This window comes from Bos javanicus, chromosome 1 (genome assembly GCF_032452875.1).
Source record: "Bos javanicus breed banteng chromosome 1, ARS-OSU_banteng_1.0, whole genome shotgun sequence".
Lineage (NCBI taxonomy): Eukaryota > Metazoa > Chordata > Mammalia > Artiodactyla > Bovidae > Bos > Bos javanicus.
In genome coordinates, this window is record NC_083868.1 from 142,228,969 (window position 1) to 142,249,545 (window position 20,577).

At 51.3% G+C, this 20,577-nt stretch overlaps 1 protein-coding gene across 1 annotated transcript in view; it reads left to right on the forward strand.

Annotated features, from left to right (window-relative positions):
- UMODL1 (uromodulin like 1) overlaps positions 1-3,813 on the forward strand; it is a 75,552-nt gene extending 71,739 nt beyond the window's left edge. The window contains exon 23 of the mRNA XM_061426032.1: positions 3,587-3,813. Within this exon, the coding sequence (XP_061282016.1) occupies positions 3,587-3,768 (182 nt within the window). The 3' untranslated portion in view covers positions 3,769-3,813. The remainder of the gene's footprint in view (positions 1-3,586) is intronic.
- The last annotated feature ends 16,764 nt before the right edge of the window (positions 3,814-20,577 follow it).

Genomic DNA, 20,577 nt, shown 5'->3' on the forward strand with positions numbered 1-20,577 from the left:
TTTTAAAGGAAGAATCCACCCAGGCAATCCCTGAATCTGTGCTGCCAACAGATCATCTATCAGCATCATACTTTTTTGCACTTAATTTTTGGAAATCATCCATGGCCATTTACTTTTCCAGAGAACATAATTTCTCAGACGCTACAGTTTTGTGTGTGTGTGTGTGTGTGTGTGTGTGTGTGTAAGAAGTTGAGAAAGTTTGAGGTTAATGTCCTATAGGCTTCTGAAATGAACCAGTGGGGTGGGTCTGGAACAATTGTGGAGGAGGCTCAGAAGTGAGAAGCCTGGGGGTCCCCAGATGGTGGCTGAGTTTAGCCTCTGGAAGGCCTGGGTTCTAGGTTCCCAGCTCCTGGGTTTTTGCACACCTCCATCACTATCCCTCACTGAGATGTGTCCCCGTCACAGGGGCAGTGACAGTCTTTGCAGAAGGAGTGGTCATGTACGTCACACCATGATGTCGCCACCACCCTGTGCGTGGGTGCTTACGCTTCTGGGGGAGGACCCATGTCTTTTAAGTGTCTCATCCATCAGGGCTGACATGTGGATGTCATGTTTAAGGAGACATTCCCACTGATGGTGCAGGTCACGTTGCAACACAGGCTTGCTCTCTATTTGTAAGCATCTCTCCTGAAACAGTAACCATTCCTGGACCCTGATAACCAGTGGATAGTACTGGCCTGTGGACTCCATTCAGAGCAGCTCTGAGTCAGTAGTTGGTTAAGACCACTGGACTGTAGGGAACAGAAACCCAGCTGGAGAGGCAGCAACCAAACAGGTTCCCTTGTCTCTGGAGCTGGCAGTCTGGGGCTGCGGCTAGACTCCACAGGGCCAACCATGTAGGGCCTCTTCTGCTTTTCTGCTGCAGCATCCTCAAGGGAGACAGTCCCCCCCTTATGGTCACAAGCTGGCCCCTGACATGAGATACAGAAGGAGGGTGGAATCTCCATGGTACCATCCACTGGAGGCTGGATTTAAGGGCCAGCTGTGAATGAGTTGTTAGGAAGCTGGTGACCCAGAGTCTTGGGGCCTCAGGTTCCTTAGAAGGTTGCAGGTGCTCCAGCAATCATTCCCAGTATACTCATCCCAGTGTGGCCCTCCCTTTGGAGGACGGGGTTGCCTGGTTTCCAGCTGACCCATCATGCAGGCTGTCTGAAGGGAGCCTCTTCTAAGCCATCGTTGACCACTTCGTTGCACATGCCTGAGCTGTGACTGGGGGCCCAGGGCAGCAGGCACTTCAGGCCACAGCCCCAGAAATGGGAAACGGGGTCTCAAGTGTCCCTTTTGGCCCAGGAAGGCTTTCATACCCAGACCTTTCTGATAAGCTCCTGTGGTAAGACTGAGATAAAATTTACCTAATATAAAGTTAACTTTAAAAATAAACTATTGGGTAGAATTTAGCACGCTCACAGTGTGGTACGACCATTACCTTTCTCTAGCTCCAAAACATATGCATCCCCCAAAGCAGTTGCAAGCCCACAGAGAGTGAACCCCAGCCCCACTCCCACCCCTGAAACCATGAGGTCGCTCTCTGACTCGTTTCCCTAAAAACAGGATTACAAGACTACTTGTGGTCCTCGGCAATCGTGCCTGTCACTCAGCGCAGTGGGTGTTTTCAAGGCTCATCTGTGTCCCACGTAACGTGTGGCAGAACCTCCTCCCTTTTATGGCTGAATGCCATTCCTCTGGGTGATGGATCACGTTTGTTCATTCAGCCTTTGATGGATTCGGGTCTGTTTCCCCTTTCTGCTGCTGTGAACCTGCATATATGAGTATTTATTTGCATCCCTGTTTTCAGCAGTTTTGGGTCCAGACTCCCATGCACTTTCTTGCCCCTGAGTCTGGGAAAGGCCGGCTCCCCGGTGCTTTGTTGCATGTGGGTACAGGCAACGAGTCCACTGAGCTCTCTGCCCCCCCGCACTGCCTGTGGCTCCCACGTGGCCTCCTCTTCTTGGCCAGTGACCATCCAGAGGATGAGCAGGAGGAGCTGTCCCCTCTGCTGTGCTCTCCTGGGCTTGAGGCACCTGCTCTGGCACCTCTGGGAGCCTGCGGGTTCACAGGCACACTGAGCAGCTGCCACGGGAGAGCCTGCTCCATCATGGGCTCCAACCTGAATCCTCCATCTAGGGGCGGTGCTGGGGCTCAGCCGGGACCCGGCCCCGCTGCTGTGGGTGGACCTCCCACCCGCACCGTCTCACCCCTGTAGGTGTTACCCAGTCCAAGCTCGCTCCGTTCGCTGCATGATAGGCCAATACATCTGAGAGACAAAGGGTTAAGATAAGTGACTTTATTCAGGCAGCCCACTGACCAAGAAGATGGCAGGCTTGTGCCTCAAAATAACCATCTTGTCAGGGGTCTGGGTGCCAGGTTCCTTTACAGAGTCAGAGAGAAAGAAGCAAGGAGGAACTAAATTCAAAAGGCAGAACAGAGAGGGAGGGGCAGTGGGGAAGTAAAGCGAAAGGGTCTGCAGTCTTGCAGAACATCTCCACGGGAGTGGCCAGCCTTTGGAAGGGGTGTGCTAATCACTTCTGTTCAAAGGTGGGTCAGTTCAGTTGCACAGTCATGCCCTACTCTTTGTTACCCCATGGACTGCAGCATGCCAGGCTTCCCTGTCCATTACCAACTCCTGGAGCTTGCTCAAACTCATGTCCATAGAGTCAGTGATGCATTCTAACCATTTCATCCTCTGTCATCCCCTTCTCCTTCTGCTTTCAATCTTTCCCAGCATCAGGGTCTTTTCCAATGGGTCAGTTCTTCAGATCAGGTGGCTAAAGCACTGGAGCTTCAGTTTCAACATCAGTCCTTCCGATGAATATTCGGGTCGATTTCCTTTAGGATTGACTGGTTTGATCTCCTTGCAGTCCAAGGGACTCTCAAGAGTCTTCTCCAACACCACAGTTGAAAAGCATCAATTCTTCGGCACTCAAGTTTCTTTATAGTCCAACTCTCACATCCATACATGACTACCAGAAAAACCATAGCCTTGACTAGACAGACCTTTGTGGGCAAAGCAACGCCTCTGCTTTTTAATATGCTGTCTAGGTTTGTCATAGCTTTTCTTCCAAGAAGCAAGTGTCTTTTAATTGCATGGCTGCAGTCACCAACTCCTGTGACTTTGGACTCCCCCCCCCCCCCAAAATAAAGTCTCTCACTGTTTCCATTGATTCCCCATCTATTTGCTATGACGTGATGGGACCAGATGCCATGATCTTCCTTTTGTGAATGTTGAGTTTTAAGCCAGCTTTTTCACTCCCCTCTTTCACTTTTATCAAGAGGCTCTTTGTTCTTTTTCACTTTCTGCCATAAGGGTGGTGTCATCTGCATATCTGAGGTTATTGATATTTCTCCTGGCAATCTTGACTCCATCTTGTGCTTCATCCAGCCTGGCATTTCGCATGATGTACTCTGCATGTGGGTAGGGTCCGATTATCTGTAAGCTGAGCAAAGGCACTCTCAGACATGCAGAGGGACAGAGTCCTCTGAGGCTGACCATTGTGTATGATTGTAATAATAGTCAAAAGCAATGAAAAGCAAGTTAAAGAAACAGTTCCAACATGGAGTCAGAACTGGCTTCTTCTGTGCAACACAGGGTCACCTCTGGCGGCAGGGCCAGGCCTGGGAGCCGGCTACCTGGTCCTCATCGTGGGGACCGCCTGCGCCTTGGTGGCCGGGGCCACTGCCCTCCTTGTCCGGCACTACCAGAGAATGACTGGAAAATACGACTTCAAAGCCCGGACCGACAACTTCAGCTACCAGGTGTTCCACGAGTAAGGAGCCCGGCTGCCCCACAGGTGGGTGCCAAGCGAGACCCTCTGACGTGCGAGTCCCGCCTTCACCACTGATGGCGACCACACAGCGTATCCAGGGGTTTTGGCTGCGGGTAGATTTGTGGGTATTATTGTCTCATACCTGCAACACTGTGTGATTTTTAATAAGAAATATATATTTGGTCTTTATCCACTGTTCCTGGTACATGTGTGTGTGCTCAGTCGCTATCATGTCTGACTCTTTTGTGACCCCATGGACTGTAGCCCCCCAGGGTCCTCGGTCCATGGGATTCTCCAGGCAAGAATACTTGAGTGGGTTTCCATGCCCTCCCCCAGGGGATCTTCCTGACCCAGGGATCAAACCCACATCTCTTATGTCTTCTGCGTTGGCAAGCAGGTTCTTTACCACTAGTGCCAGCTGGGAAGCCCAACTTCAGCTCAACTTTCCTCTAACATTAAAGACAACAGCTGCCTTGGCCAGGTACCTTCTCATCTGATTTGGGACCCTCGAGGCGTGGTCATGAAGACCCTTACATTTACTGACCCTGCTCCATACTGTCCTCATTGGGGGTACTGTCACATGGACACTCTCTGCAGGGGCTAGCCCATGTCCCCTTCTTCCATCCCCACATTTAGCCTGTCATTCTCTCGAGATAACAGACCTTCAGCACAATTCAGTTTTACAGTGTGGTAGACCTGGGATTCATTCTTTAAATGAAGACAGTGGGCTCAGAGAGCTCAATCACCCGGGTCGGTCACACAGCAGAGCCTGGGTTACTTCTCCATGAGGTAGCGTCTCTTTCTGATTGACTTCGTTGTGACCAGAGAAATTATCCCCTGCTCCAGGAGCTGGTCCTGGAGACACTGGGAACGTGATGTCCTCATCTGATCTCACCTGGTCTCAGCCCCCACTAACCTGAGAGCCCTTGTGACTCCAGGCCCTGGAGCCCTAACATCCCCATGGGAAGGACTGGGCCCAGGCCCATCACCACCCCACATAGAATCACAAGGAAATTTCATTTTCTTACTTCAGATATAAAATAAGAATGACAACAAGGAGGCCAATACTTGTCCTGGGGAATTTCCAAAGAAATCTGGTGAGTTGACCAGGGAGGCTGGCCCCTCCTCAAAATTAAAACACGGAGGGAAAATTGGCCCCTAGGTCTTTTCTTAAGCTCCTGGGACTTCTGTCTTCCCAAGTATATAAGGAAGAAACCTATAACTAGTTCTCAAGTTCTTGCAAAAATCTGCTCTTTGGAAAACATCAAAGAAACATCCCCGAGGTTGACGCTTGGCACAGCCCCACTGGGCGACGAGCCCTGTGTCCGGGTGGGTGGTCTACAAATAGTGCAAAGGCACAGAGTCCCCCGGATGTGGCCGCCTGGCTCAAGTGTGTGCGCTGTCACAGCTGCCTGCTTACCAGAGGGGGTGGCCCTCAGCCGAGCCCAGGTTCCCATACCTCCTGGAGTCTCTGCCCTTTTATTGGGCCCAGCCTGGCCCCATTCAGCAAGCACAGATGTCGTGTCCTCAGCACTGGCAGTAACTCTCTGCTCCTCACCCTCCCGGGGTTTCCAGCATAAACCTTGCCTTTCCTGGCACAGACTGACCCAGATGATCTTCCCTACACAGGTAGCTGTGATCAAGTTCCAGTCATCACTAAAGCCTTGATGGGAGCCTGTTTTGTCCTACATCCAGGCTTCGATGAGCCCCAGAATGGAAAGAACACACAGACTATGCCTACCCCCAGGAGGCCCGTCCTCCATGTGGGTCCCAGACAAGCAGCAGCAGCAGGAGGGCGAGAGGAGCTGGTGGAGAAGCATGCAGGAGCCTGGACGCCGGGAGCCCCAGACACAGGGATTTTCAAACCAAGCTCCAGTACAGCTCTGCCATCACCCAATCACCGCCACCACCCAGAGCTCCCAGCCCTGTTACCACCGCAAGTGTTCCAAGCCCCTGTCTTGGCTTTGCTCACTATTGACATCTATCACTTACCACCCACCCACCAATCCTTGTGCCCCTCTGTTAAATACACAATATTTCACTTTCTCAAAGATATTTGACATCACACTTGAAATCCTATTTTTAAAAATAGGTCAGTCATAAAAAAGTACTGCTAATGTGATTTTTAGTAGACACATATACCCTTTGACTTTAGTCCTGCATTATTACCAAGATATTGTTTCTATGTACACAGCAGTGACTCAGAAAGCACTCTATTAATATGAAAATCTTTATAGCAAGTAGGAAAATATTATATATATATATATCCCTATTTTATATTTTTCCAAGCATTTTCACAGCTACTAAAATAAATAAGTTACCAGGGGGTGAGGCACTATTTACCCATTGCATAATGGGTAACCATAAAATGAATGGGTGAGTTCTTTACATAAGTTTACAAAATGAGCTCATGAGGAAATAGGTCTAGAAACTACGTTTTAGTTTAGAGTTTTCTTCATTGCACCATGCTAAGAGATAATGCTTCTTACTTTACTTGAAGTACATGGACTTGTATTTGATACCTAACACCTAAGAGTATAGTGTTTTTCCTTGATGAACTTGGAGTTAGAACATGGTCTTAGTTTTTAATTCATAGTTAATTTTATTGAATGTTTTTAATTCATAGGATTAATTTTATTGAGTGTAATTAACATGGGACATTAGGGAGATGTATTTTGATTTATTGAAAATCCCAGAGTCACGATAGAATTACAATATGCAGTACCATGGATAACGATTCTGAACGAATGGAATAAATTGCTACGACACTGAAAGAGGCCCGTGCTGACTGCTCTGTCTGGTTCCATCCACCTCACAAACTCACTCAGCATCTGCACATGCTGTGTTTCAAGGACACCAGGAGCCCGTCTTGGCTCTTCCTGAGCTGTGTCCACTTGTTCTGACATCAGCTCAGGACCTCTCACTGACCTTTCTTGAGGAAGAGACAGTTAGTGTTCAAGCTTGAGACCTGTGACTGTGTGGCTGTTTGGATCTTAGGTAAAGTGGTGGATGTGGACTTTAGAACTCCATCTTTAAAACTTCATCCACAGTGTTCGTGTAATCTCAGTTACCACTGTGTCCATTCACTAGTGTTTTCTGTAATAATGAAACTTTGGTCACCCCCTCTTTTTCCTTCCACTGCCCTAGTCCCCTCTTTGACAAGTATTTCCTGAGTTTATACTATGCACCAGGGCCTGAGCTCAGAGCGGGAGATCATGAGAGGCAGCTTGGTTCTGCCCTCAAAGGGCACATGGTCTTGTGGGGGAGAGACACTTAAATCGACTGATGATGGGAGTCATGGCAAGTACTGAGAGGGGCAAGAACGTGTGTGTCGTGAGGTGCCCTGACCTGGTCCACCCATCCACTCACCCACCCATCCACCGTTCTCCTCTCTGCCCATCCACCCAACCACTCTTCATCCATCCCTCACCCCCTCCCTCCAGCCTTCCTTCCTCCCATTCATCCATCCATCCAACCAGCAAAGATTGCTGAGTTCCCGTTCTTATGCTGACATTGTGTGCGTGCACACTAAGTCGCTTTAGTCGTGTCTGACTCTGCGACCCCCATGGACAGTAACCCGCCAAACTCCTCCATCCGTGGTGTTCTCCAGGCAAGAATACTGGAGTGGGTTGCCATGCCCTCCTCCAGGGGACCTTCCTGACCCAGATATCGAAACTGTGTCTCTTATGCCTCCTACGTTTACCACTAGCGCTACTGGGAAGCCGTATACTGACATTCGGAAGACAGAGTGAAGTAGAGTCCATGTCCCCAGAAACTCAACATCCAGCTAAAGAAAAGCCCCTATGAATCTTATGTGCAGTAAAGTCAGGGAAGCCAAGGAGAGAGGGAGGGAGCCAGAATTATGCATGTGTGTGCCCGTGTGCTCACATTACTCTCCAAGAGAGTCTGGGGTGCTGCTGGGTAAAGTTAGGCTCAGGCTGTATGTTGCTTGTGGTTTAATCCCTCTGATTGAAGACTCTGCTGGCATGGCTCAGGAACTGAATTCAAAGCATTGTGAAACAGAAGGAGGAAGGGCAGGATCCAGGGCGGCCCTGGACGTCTGTACAGATTGTTCACTGCTTTTCAATGCAGAGGTCACCCCCAGAGTTGTGCAAGGCACACTCTGTGAGGCCAGACTTGGGAACCTCGGAGACCCTCCAGAAGACCCCTCCCGGGACAGAGTGGGCTGTCCTGCCTATCCAGGGTGGGGATTGCATGAGTGTGGTGCACACACCTGTGAAAGTGAAAGTTGCTCAGTTGTGTCTGACTCTTTCGACCCCATGTGCTATACAGTCCATGCAATTCTCCAGGCCAGAATACTGGAGTGGGTAGCCTTTCCCTTCTCCAGGGGATCTTCCCAAACCAGGGATCGAACCCAGGTCTCCTGCATTGCAGGCGGATTCTTTACCAGCTGAGCCACAAGAGAAGCCTGTGCACACACCTTGTAGATATTAATTATACACCTTCTCACTTTAAAATGGAGAAAGTAGGGGAAATGGAGTCTTTATGCAACTTTCCCAAACAGCTAGTAAGTGGAGACACTGGAACTGAAACCAGGCCTGCCTGCTTGGAAAGTCCTGTGATCCTCTCCGCTAGGGGGAGTCTGATGAAAACCAGGGATCTGATGGAGGCGGAGACTCACCGCATCCGCCTGGTACCCTCCGGCCCAAGCTGCGTTACCCCTAAACCACCACGAGATGGCGGCGCAGACCAGGGAGGGAGACCCGTTTTTTCTGCAGCCACCACTGCCCTGCTTCTCTGGTTTGAACGCTTTCGCCCTGTTGTGAGCTTCTCGGCTGCGAAGGAATGAAATCTGAAATCATTCCATAGAGCTTCGGGGTCTCAGGGGCACATGTCTGCTGGGGTGGGACTCAGACAACCGCGCTGATGGTGAGGAAAAAAGTAATCAATAGTCAATCTAAGAATGAATGAAAATTTTTATTCTAGCCAACCTGAGGATTATGACCAGGAGATGTCTTGCAGTAGCTCCCGGGAATGTTCCAAAGAAGTAGAGGGGAGGGGCGTAGGTAATATACGTGTGGTTTGGGGGAGAGGGTGTGCAGTCAAGCATACACCTTAGTGGAAGGCTGCTGCTGTCACAGGAAACAGCATCTCGGTTAACGGTTTGGGTGCTTTCTTGAGGATGGAAAGATGCAAGAATCCAGGATCATACAAAATTTCTCCTGAAAATCTCTATCTGAGGGCCGGTCTTCCCCAAGCACAGAGGGCCTCATCCTGATCTTCACCTTGTCGGTCAGCGACTGCAGAGCTTGCTGACTTGATTCTTGTGGAACTGGAGGGAGGGCAACGTTCCTATTTTACAGTCCCTTCCCTTTTGATCTTAATTTCAACCAACGTTTGCAGGCATTTCATGACCAGTTTGTTCCAAGGCTCTAAGAGTGCTCTTTCCTGGGTCAGGTGCAGGCTGACAGGCTGCTCTGTGCACTTGTTCTTGGACAAGGCCCTGATGACAGGGGCCCAAAGCTTCTGGCCCGCCTGTCCTACTGGTCTGGCCCAGGAAATGGCTCCCTCCTGTTGCTTCTTTCTGCAACTAATTACACGATTACAATCATTTTTCTTATGGGACTACATATTTGGTCAATCATTTCAGGTCACCTCGTTGCTACTGGGACTTCCCTGATGGCTCAGTGGTAAAGAATCCACGTGCAATGCAAGAGATGCAGCAGATGTGGGTTCCATCCCTGGGCTGGGAAGATCCCCTGGAGGAGGAGATGGCAACCCACTCCAGTATTCTTGCCTGAGAAATCCCATGGACAGAGGAGCCTGTGGGCTACAGTCCATGAGGTTGTGAATAATTGGACATGACTGAGCACATACATTCACAAAGTAAGTATTGCAGCTAAGAACTTCCGTGAAATGCAGCCCAGTACTCAGCAGGTCATCTGAGCAGTCTGTTCCAATGGCTACCTTTAAGGGAAATGATATATTGGCATTTTACATCAAGTTCACTGAAGACGTCTGCATGCACATGCTGAGTGGAGGGTCATTGTGACCCCTTACAGGACTGAGAAAGGGAAGCTGTCTTCTAAGGAGTTATGGGGTTGGTGTCAGGAGAAGAAAAATTGATGTTTAGGGTTGAGCAGGAATTTCTGCTCTGGGGAGGTCTGGTTAAAACACAATGTGCACCGGAGGAAGGGGAGCGGGGAGAAAGCGGGCCCAACAGCAGAAAAAAAGGCTTATATTCAGTTCCCTTGTTTTATCTTAAGATGTGAGTTTTTACTTCATCCCTGGTCTTTCAGGGTGGGCAGACCCAGTGCCTTCATAGCAGGGGACTTAGAGGCGCCGGCCTGGGCGGCTGTGGGGCTGGCTCTGCGTGGACTCTGCCTTCCTGCCTGGACTTCCCGAGGGAGGGGCGCCTTCCTTCTCACCCCTCTTTGTTTCTGGGAGGAAAAGGGCAGCCACGGCAGGAAACGGCGTCTCTGCGGTAAAACCCAGGGTAAACTTCCCTGGACCAGCACTGGGGTGTCGGGGCCACAGCGGGACTGCCGGCAGCGGGAGTTCCGGCTGGCATGGGGAGATGAGTCCTAGAACCGGGCAGGCGTGGGCTAAGCTTCACCAGCCTCATGTGGGTGCAGGCCCCTGGGGCGCATCTTGAATACTCTCTGCGGTTGTCCTGAGTCTTGGGCACGTCTCTTTCCAGGGACACAGAATGAGGTCAAGGTGGCAACGTGGCCAGGCCTGGGATGGAGACCCAGTCCACCACCCGCTCAAGCGGCTGAGGGGTCCCGTCTGTGTCCAGGGTCCCCGGTAGCCCGGTCACCACGGGGACCCCTGGTGGAGGAGGAGAGTAGCTCAGGGAGGGAACGGCTGTGGAGCCTGGGCTGAACATGAACAGGGCACCTCAGTGCTCGCATCGTCCAGGAGGTTGTGTCACGGTGGAGCCCGGCGAGGCCTCCGGCTCCCACTGTGGCCCTGTGCTCCGAAGACACTTCCACCCCTGGACCAGGCTTCGCGCTCCCTCGGGGAGGGGGCGGGCTGGCCCAGGCTCAGGAGCGCGTGGGCCTTCCTGGGAGCTAGTCGACTTCTGTCCCAAGGACTGGCCTCTCTCAGGTTTAGCACCCCCTTTCGCCAAGATGGAACCACGGCCATCGTTTGCTGCTGTCCCCACCCCAGCAACCCACACAGCACTCCAATCTAGTTTCTAACCTGAGCTGCCCTCTCCAGAGGCCTGGTCCCCATGACAGAGGTCCGGCTAACCAGACGTTCCGTCTCTTTCCCAGCAAACCTCCTGTAACTCTTGAGTTTCACCAGGTCTGGCCACGTGCTGCCTTAGGGGTGAACAGACCGGACCCCGCATGCCCCAGTAGCCCCTGGACGCCTCGGTCATGGACAGAAGTGCCACCACTAAGCTGATCCCGGAGCCCTGCCTGGAGCAGCTGGGGACTCCATGTGGGCAGCCCAGTGCCCGGGTGACCTGCTTTTCAGGTCAGGGAAGATCTGTCACCCGCTTCCCACCCCATGCCCAGAAGGGGGCAGGTGCTGGGTGGGCAACTGCCCCCATGCCTGCTGGGTCGCCTCCACCGGGCCCCTCCGTTACCTGCGGGCCTGCAGCCAGGCCCACCCCTGTGGGTGGGGAGGGATGGGACGCAGCAGAGGATCCAGGTTGCTGCCCTGGCTTGTTCATCACCCTGGGGCTTCCGGCCTCCAGTCCTCAGACCGTCTGGTCCCACTCCTGCCAGCTGCTGACCAAGGTCTGGGGCTCTGATGCCCTGGGAGGCTGCTAGGTGCAGAAAACACCTTCATGGGGACTGAAAATTTAAAATGTCATTTATGAGGTTGATTTTTAAAAGACAATTCATTTCCTTAATTAAATTCAACTTGTGAATCTTTTAAATTTATTTTGCATGCATCTGGGGACTTCTGCCAATCACTTTGAAGGGGACCTTGGAGTTTGGTGAAAAGTGATAGAAACTGTCATGACCAATCCTGTTAATTAAATTGGGCATTTAAAACTGTATTTACAAATTTTATTTCTTTGATTTTCTTTCTAAGGAGCTTCAACTGTATGACCCCTGTGCTTTAAAAATCTCCAGTGAGGCTGCTGAGAACAGACCAAGCCTAGAAGCTTGGTCTCAGGGTCTGAGGCACATACGGATTCTCTTTACATATCTAATCCATTTCTCTCATGCCTTTCAACTTGAATGTACAAGCCTACAAGGAGCAGGGCATTTTAAACTAGAATCAGCTCTTCTATTCATTGTTGTTCAGATGCTCAGTTGTGACCGACTCTGCAAGCCCATGGACTGCAGCACACCAGGCTTCCCTATCCTTCACCATCTCTGGGAGTTTGCTCAAACTTATGTCCATTGAGTTGGTAATGCCATCCAACCATCTCATCCTCTGTCATCCCCATCACTTGCCCTCAGTCTTTCCCAGCATCAAGTTTTTTTCCTAATTAGCTGGCTCTTCACATCAGGTGGCCAGAGTATTGAAGCTTCAGCATCAGTCCTTCCAATGAATATTCAGGGTTGATTTCCTTTAGGATTGACTGGTTTGATCTCCTTGCAGTCCAAGGGACTCTCAAGAGTCTTCTCCAACACCACAGTTCAAAAGTATCAATTCTTTGACGCTCAGCCTTTCTTATGGTCCAACTGTCCATACATGACTACTGGAAAAACCATAGCTTTGACTATACAAATCTTTGTCAGCAAAATCTCTCTCTGCTTTTTAATACACTGTCTAGGTTTGACATAGCTTTTCTTTCAAGGAGCAAGCATCTTTTAATTTCATGGCTGTAGTCACTGTCTGTAGTGATTTTGGAGCCCAAGGAAATAAAGTCTCTCACTGTTTCCATTTCTTCCCCACCTATTTGCCATGAAGTGATGGGACTGGATGCCATGATCTTAGTTTTTTGAATGTTGACCTTTAAGCCAGTTTTTAGCTATTCTATGGGATAAACTAGAAAAAAAAAATCTATGCTGTGGGAGCCTCTAATATGCCTCATTCTCTTAAATTCTGCAGAGTTTAAAGCAAATACAGACTCTTCCTGAACGTAACAGGAAAGAATTAACACAACGGGTTTGCTTTATTTTATCACCTGCCCGTTGTTCTAAACATCCCTGGAGTTAAAAGAGGCTTCTCCACTTCAGAAACCATCTCACCACTCCAAGCAAGTTATCCTGTCACAGTGGGAGAGGGTTGGGTCTGGACTTGAGACCAGGGACTGTGACATTCCAGATGCTTCTATCAGGCCACTGAGGAGACCTCTGCTGAGAGTCGTCACCTTGAAGCCTGCTGAAGTGTCTCCCAGGTGTCTGTCTCCCAGGCTAAGCCCATGGGTTCCCCCAGATCATTTCCCATCCGCCCCTCTGACTAGTCTTCAGTCATCTCCCAGTGGTTCCATCAGTGACCAGATTCAACTCTCTGTGGCTGAGTAACCTGGTAGGGGGGTGACTGCAGCCCTGATCAGAGTTCAGGGCTGGACTCTGCCTCTGACTTGAGCGTGGGCACTCTTTCCAGGGCTCACACTGACAGAACCTCAGGTTTCACATAGATTTTACAGTTTCATCCACCCTTTGAGGCAGGAACCCAGCTCCACATTCTTCAGGTGGGGAAACTGAGCCCAGAGGGAGGAAGGAACTTGCCTGAGGCCCAGGGTGGTGGCGGGGCCGGGCTTCCGAGTGGCCGACCACCATGCGTGGCTTCAGTGTAGGAGCCCCAGCTTGGGAGCAAGACCCCGGTTGTAATCAGGATGGGCACCGCGCTGTTCTGACTGTCCTAGAACACGTGAAGAGAGGCCCAGTGCCTTGTCCCGGGCTTCGTGCTGCAGACGAGGGCTGGGCCGCATCAGCTGGATCTCAAGTCTTGGAAGCACCAAAGGAGGTGATGTCATTTTCCTCCCCTTCATAACTGCCCACCCCTCCTCCTGTCATGAGAATGTGAGAAGGCCCCATAAAGGGCAGGAATCATCTTGATCTTGTTTTGATTTAGGCTCCAGTCAGGGATGGGCTTCCCTGGTAGCTCAGCTAGTAAAGAATCCACCTGCAATGCAGGAGACCCCAGTTTGATTCCTGGGTTGGGAAGATCTCCTGGAGAAGGGATAGGCTACCCACTCTAGTATTCTTGGACTTCCCTGGTGGCTCAGTCTGCAGTAAAGAAATCTGTCTGCAATGCAGGAGACCTGGGTTCGATCCCTGGGTTGGGAAAATTCCCTGGAAGAGGGCATGGCAACCAGCTCCAGTATTCTTGCCTGGGCAATCCCATGGACAGAGGAGCCTGGCAGTCTACAGCCCATAGGGTCGCAAAGAGTTGGACACAACTGAGTGACTAAGCACAGCGCAACCAGTCAGGGACATCGTTGTGGAGAAGGGTGTGCGGGGGTTCCCAAGACCACCTTTCGGTTTGATGACCCTCTAGAAAGACTCAGGCACAGACGTTACAGTTTATCACCCCGTGGACTGCAGCTGGCCTGGCTCCTGTCTTGTGGATGATGCTAAGCTCTGACAATGGCATGTGATGACCCATGGGGGTCACTGCCAACCAGGGCAGCTCACAGGCCTCTGTGTCCAGAGTTTTTCTGGTTAGTTGTATAGGCATGAAGCACCGACACTGGTGTTGTGAACTACTCAGACCCCAGCCCCTTCCCCCGCCAGGCCAGACTGAGGTGCTCAGCCCACAGCTCCCTCATCACTCACAGCATTAGCAGGAATACCAAGCAGGACCTGGGTCCCTGGGTGCACACACAGCCTCATCAGGTGGACATTCCTCAGTTTAGTTCAGTTCCATCGCTCAGTCACATCCAACTCTTTGCAACCCCATGGACTGCAGCACGCCCGGCTTCCCTGTCCATCACCAATTCCCTGAGCTTGCTCAAATTCATGTCCATTGAGTCGATGATGCCATCCAGCCATCTCATCCTCTGTCATCCCCTTCTCCTTCTGCCTTCAGTCTTTCCATCATCAGGGTCTTTTCCAAGGAGTCAGTTCACATCAGGTGGCCGAAGTATTGGAGCTTCAACGTCAGCATCAGTCCCTTCCAATGAATATTCAGGGTTGATTTCCTTTAGGATTGACTGGTTGGATCTCCTTGCAGTCCAAGGGACTCTCAAGAGTCTTCTCCAACACCACAGTTCAAAAGCATCAATTCTTTGGCACTCAGCTTTCTTTGTGGTCCAACTCTCAAATCCATACTTAACTTCTGGGAAAACCATAGCTTTGACTGTGGACATTCCTAGGACCCAGCTAGAACTGAAAAGTGCACGGTTCAACACCCTAGCCCCACTGAGCCTCTCCTGCATAGGGGCGGGTGGGGGTGGTGCAGAAGGGGCCGGGTGTCTGAAGTCATCGAGGGCCCCTCTGAGAGCCGAATCTGGCTAAAGAGATGCTCAGGCTGCCAGCAGACTGGCCCTTTTCTGCCCCAGCTCTGATTTCCTTACAGAGCAGAGAAGTCACCCCATGACCCAGGCAGAGCTGGGCTAAGGGGGTGGGGGCGGCCTCAGCTCAAAGCCCCAGACCTGGCCATGTGTAACAGCCAGCACTGGGGGGATGGGGTCATAAGAGTACGCAGGGGAAGACATTCCCTCCATCATTTTGGGCAGCATTGGATTTTACACATCTCTCCAAGTGTTTATAAATATGTTTTAGAATGTTGCTGAATTTGCCATCATCTCAGTGAAATAAACATGCTGGTAATCATGGGGACTTGGGTGTTTCAGTCCAGGGCAGAAACCACAGCAGGCGGACTCAAGGTTTAATGGTTATCCTGGGGTTTGATTCCAGGTGGAATCAATCAGATTGAAGATCTTCACAGTGTTTTTCATCCTCCTGCAGAGTGTCTGTCCAGTTTCACAACCTTTGAAGCCCCAGGCCGGTCCCCTGAGGCCACAGGCAGGAGTTCCCCAGGCACAAGTTCTGTCCACCTGGGGCGAGTCCTGCACACGGCACATCCAGGCTTCCTTCCCGGTGGCCCAATGCTGTTGGTTCTTTTTCACAAAGTTGTTGCCAGGAAGCCCAGGTATTGCAAAGTTGACCAGCTAACTCCAGCCTTCTCTCTGTGGATTTTGTGATTAAAGAAAAAAGAGAGAGAGAATGAAAAACAACAATAAAACCCCAAGGGACTAAGACAGAGAGAAAAAAATATATAATTAGCATGCAGAATTTTCAGTGGAAAATTACCCCCAAATCGTCGACAACTTCCCCACAAATTATGGAGACTTTTATCTGGTACAAGTTACAACTAGCTTATCACATCCACGCCAGGTAAGGTGAGAGGAGAGCCCTGCAGGGTGACTCTGAGTTTGGGCACCACGTCTATGCTAAGGTGTGATATGGAGGTCTCTCCACCCTGTAACAGGAGACGGAGGCACCATGGGGCAGAGAAGGCAGGGGGGAGCATGACAGAGGGCCAGCAGGGAGCACACCCCCCAGGAAGCAAGGACTGTGATACTGGGAGGAGAGAGGGGCCTGGGCACGGTCAGCATCTGGTCTGAGTGTTCAGGTCTGGGCATGCATGCATTCTTGGCATGAGCTAAGCTGGGGTTGGCAGCCTTAGAAGAAATGTTTTGTGAAAACGATCTCAGAATATTTGGAAAATGCAGACAGGACCCCACATCTCCTTCCTGTGGCCTTGCCCTCCCCTTCCAGTGCAGTCCAGAAAGTTCTATGACCTCAAATGTGCTGTGGCCACGGTGGCCAAGCTGAGGGAGGGCCAGCCTGCCGGGTGCTCGCCATCAGCGACCCTTGGTGGTCCTTGGGGCCAGTGGGGCACTGGCAGCCCCTCCCACTGTGAAGCCCTCGTACAGGCACCAGGGGGAGTGTGAACTTGAACCAGAGCGCATGGCAGGAAGCCTGGCTGTGCTGGAGGTGGGCCAGCGGGCACGTGGCAGGAAGCCTTTCCTGAGAGTGGGTCTGGGGGGGGTGGCACGCTGGTGGCACCTATGCGGGGCCCCTTGGGGAAGAGTCCAACAGTACAGGGAGACGAGGAGCAGGGTGGGAGGAGGGGGCTGGGAGGACAGGCAGAAGGGGAGCCTGGCGTCCCGCAGCTCATCCCCAGCTCCCCACTTTGCTCTCAGTGTGCCCTGCTGCAGCAGCTCAATTCTGTGGATTTTTCTAGGCTCTGAAGCCTGTATTTTTTTAAATTGAAGTATAGTTGATTTACAGTGTTGTGCCAATCTCTGCTGCATAGCAAAGTGACTCAGCTTTACATATAGACATTCTTTTTTAAATATTCTCTTCCATTATGGTTTATCCTGGGAAATTGGATATAGTTCCTTTTGCGTTACAGGCTTCCCAAGTGACACAGCGGTGAAGAACTCCCTGCCAGTGCAAGAGACGTAGCTTTGATCCCTGGGTCGGGAAGATCCCCTGGAGGAGGAAATGGCAACCCATTCCAGTATTCTTGCCTGGGAAATCCCAGGGACAGAGGAGCCTGGTGGGCTGCAGTCCATGTGGGGTGGCAAAGAGTCAGACACGACTGAGCACTCACTCCATGTGCGTTACAGAAGGACCTTGCTGCTCATCCATCTATACATATGGAATAGTTTGCACCTCCCAGCCTCACACTCTCAGTCTGTCCCTTCCTGTCCGCGTCCCCCTTGGCCTGTATCTGTGAATCCAGAGGGACTCTGACTCGGCCAGGTCTGCTGTGGCAGGTGGGAGGAATGTTGGAAACAGCAGACTGTTGTCTTGGTTTCTGGTCTTTATCCCTCATTCTCTCACAGGATAGTGTGGTCTGCCGGTCCACGTCCTAGCCTCTGCCAGCGCTTATACCTGCTCTGCCTCCAACACCTGCTTTCAGGTGAGACCACGCACAGGACTCAAGGTGGGCACCTCCATGTGAGCCCTGGGCACCTGAGATGTGGGTGCTGGAGGCTGGGGGGGGGGGGCTGACACTCCCCCACCCGCCCCTCCCACCCATCCAGCTGTGGCAGAGAAAAGGGGTATTTTCTGCTTTGTTGATCCGTTTGAAGGACGTGTCGCCCAGAGATGGCTTTTGCCCAAGACATTAAAGGACAAAGGCAGGCAAACACATCAGCGGCCTCGCTGGCCAGGGGCCACGCTGCGGTCAGGATTGGGGAGCTGCTGCAGCCACAGCTGTGGGGAACAATGCCAGCCGGAGGTCTGGCTTCCATCTGTGGCTGACTCTGGACCCAACCTCCCAGAAAAACTGGCTTCATAAGGACTGGCCCCTTCCTGCCTCCAGTTTCTGCAGCTGCGAAGATAATCGTGGCCCATGGGCACTCGGAGCTTCACCATGCACTAAAACCTCTGCACTTGTGATCTTCTTTAATCCTCATAACAACCCACCAAGGTCAAGGCGGCTCTTCCGGGTCCTCTTTCAGGAGCTAAGTCCCGCCCAAGGCCCCGGTGGGTCAGCACAGACCCCCAGCTGCTCCCCTGCTGGGCTATTCACAGGACTCAGAGAACAGGAGCTAGAAATATGGAAGGTGGTGCGCTCCTCTCCTGTGGCTGAAACACACCAGCACAAACTTGGCGGTTTAAAACTACACAAATCGATCATCGTACATGTCAGGGGTTAAACCTCTGACGTGAGTCTCACTGGGCTCAAATCAGGGTGTGGGCAGGCCGGCCCCTCCTGGACACTCCAGGGGAAGATTCATCTTTGCAACTCAAGGGGTGCCTCAGTTCTTGGCTTGTAGCCCTTCCTCCATCTGCAAGGGCAGGATGGCAGGTCATGGCCTCCTCATGTCCCATCGTTCTGAGCCTCTCTGCCACCTCCCTCTGCCAGGTTTGCGGATCTGGTTGATTATTCTGGGCCCACCCTGATAATCCAGAATAAGCTCCCTATTTTAAGGCCAGCTGATTACCAACTTCAATTCCATCTGCTCCCCTTAATCCTTCATGCGTGTAAAATAATACATTCGCGAATTCCAGGATGGGGACCTGGAGAGGCATGGCAGGATCTGTGTCTCCACAGCCACCTTCCCCTCTGTCGCTTGGACTGGCCGCCCCTCCAAGGTCCAGTCTCTACCTGCAGATTAGCTTTTGAGAGCTGAGTGTTATGAAACAGTTGTTATTAAAAGTGGATATAAATGTGCAATGAAATATATTAAAAAACAGAGGTAAGAAATGCTCAAAACTCATCACTTCCTTAAGTCAGACAGAGGATAAACATCGTATGACATCCCATATATGTGGACTCTAAAAAGAAACGATACAAATGAATAGAAAGAAACCCACAGACTTAGAGAATGAATTTATGGCTGTCTGGGGTGGGGGTGGGGGGCAGGGAAGGGATAGTTAGGGAATTTGGGATGGACGTGTGCACACTGCTATATTTAAAATGGATAACCAACAAGGACTTACTGTATAGCACAGGGAACTCTGCTCAGTGAATTGGGGCAGCCTGATGGGAGGGAGTTTGGGAGAGAATGGGTACATGTGTTTGTGTGGCTGAGTCCCTTTGCTGTCCACCTGAAACTATCACAGCGTTGGTAATTGGATATAAAATAAAAAGTTTAAAGGAAAAAGACTCATCACTTCCTAATCCTTTTACTGCAGGTTACTATCACCTCTGCCTTTCCGGTTATTTGCCTCTATTGCATCTGAGGGGCAGAAGTCCTAGCTAATGCCCGTTCCCCGCAGCCCCCTCCCCGCACAACTCTTTTGACTCTGTCTTCAGTGACATCATGGCAGCAGCTTGAAATTGGCCACGGGGGGAGTGTTTACATTCCAGAATTCAGCAGAGGCTACAGATCAGGGCTTGCTATATTTTGGGTTGATGGTTTAGTCTTTAGAAAGTGGCGGAGAAAAGATTAGTAATGCAGATTGACCTAAAGGTGTATGGTGTTTGTAACTATTACATTGTGAAGAGCATAGAAAATTGTCCCATCAGAGCTGAACTGCAACTCCAGATTGGCTACAGATGCAAGAGTTTGGCAAGAAATGAGGACTCCCCTGGTGGTCCACTGGTTAGGACACCATGCCTCCAATTCAGGGGGCAGGGATTTGGTCCCTGATCGGGAAAGTTCTAAATGCCCTGTGGTCAGAATAAAGTTATCAGAAAAAAAAAAAAAAAAGGCAAAAATCAACCAAAGCATTCTGAGTGAATCATGGCCACAGGGACCTCATAACAAAAAGTACTTTCTCCTTTGTTATTATGTGTAAACGGCATACTATACTTTCTTAATCTCAGGAAAATGGAGACTAAACTGACATCTGTATGCTTGCCCATGCTTCTCTTTGCAGACAGCTGGTTATTAATCACTTACCAGCACATCCCCACCTACTCCTCCCCGCCGCAGACTCTCCTGCCTGTCCCGCTGCTTCCTGCCCTCGTCCTCAGAACCTCTTACACTTTCCAGAATCCTCCCTGCTGTACACACGCTGTTTGCACAGTGTGGCATGACCTCTTCCCGCTCTGCCTGTCCCATTGTCCAGCTGGCCCTGCAGGTACCACGCTGGAGTCACCTTCCTGGGAGCCTTCCTGGCCCTGGGTGGGGTGGAGTGCCCGTCCTGGGTGCTCACTGCCCCCCACCCCTGGCCTCTCCCATCTCAGCTCACAGTGCCCCCCACCCCCTACCCCTGACTCAGAACCCAGCCACTTCTCTCTCTCTGCCACTGGCCCTGGCTGTGCAGAGCCCAAAACCACCCCAACATAGCAGGTTCTCGACAAATATCCTTGGAAGGAGCTGGGACTGTTTTCAATGGGTAAGGCCTTCGAGTCTCTCCCAGGACCCCGGAGGAAGCCCTGCTATTGACGGTTGTGGAGGGAGCCAGTTCCTAGCTTATAAGGCTCTCCAGGGAATGTCAAGGGGGTGAGAGAACGGCCCCCTACCCCATCCCCTTGAGTCTGGAGGGAGCCCCTACCCTTCTGCCTCCACATCTAACATCCC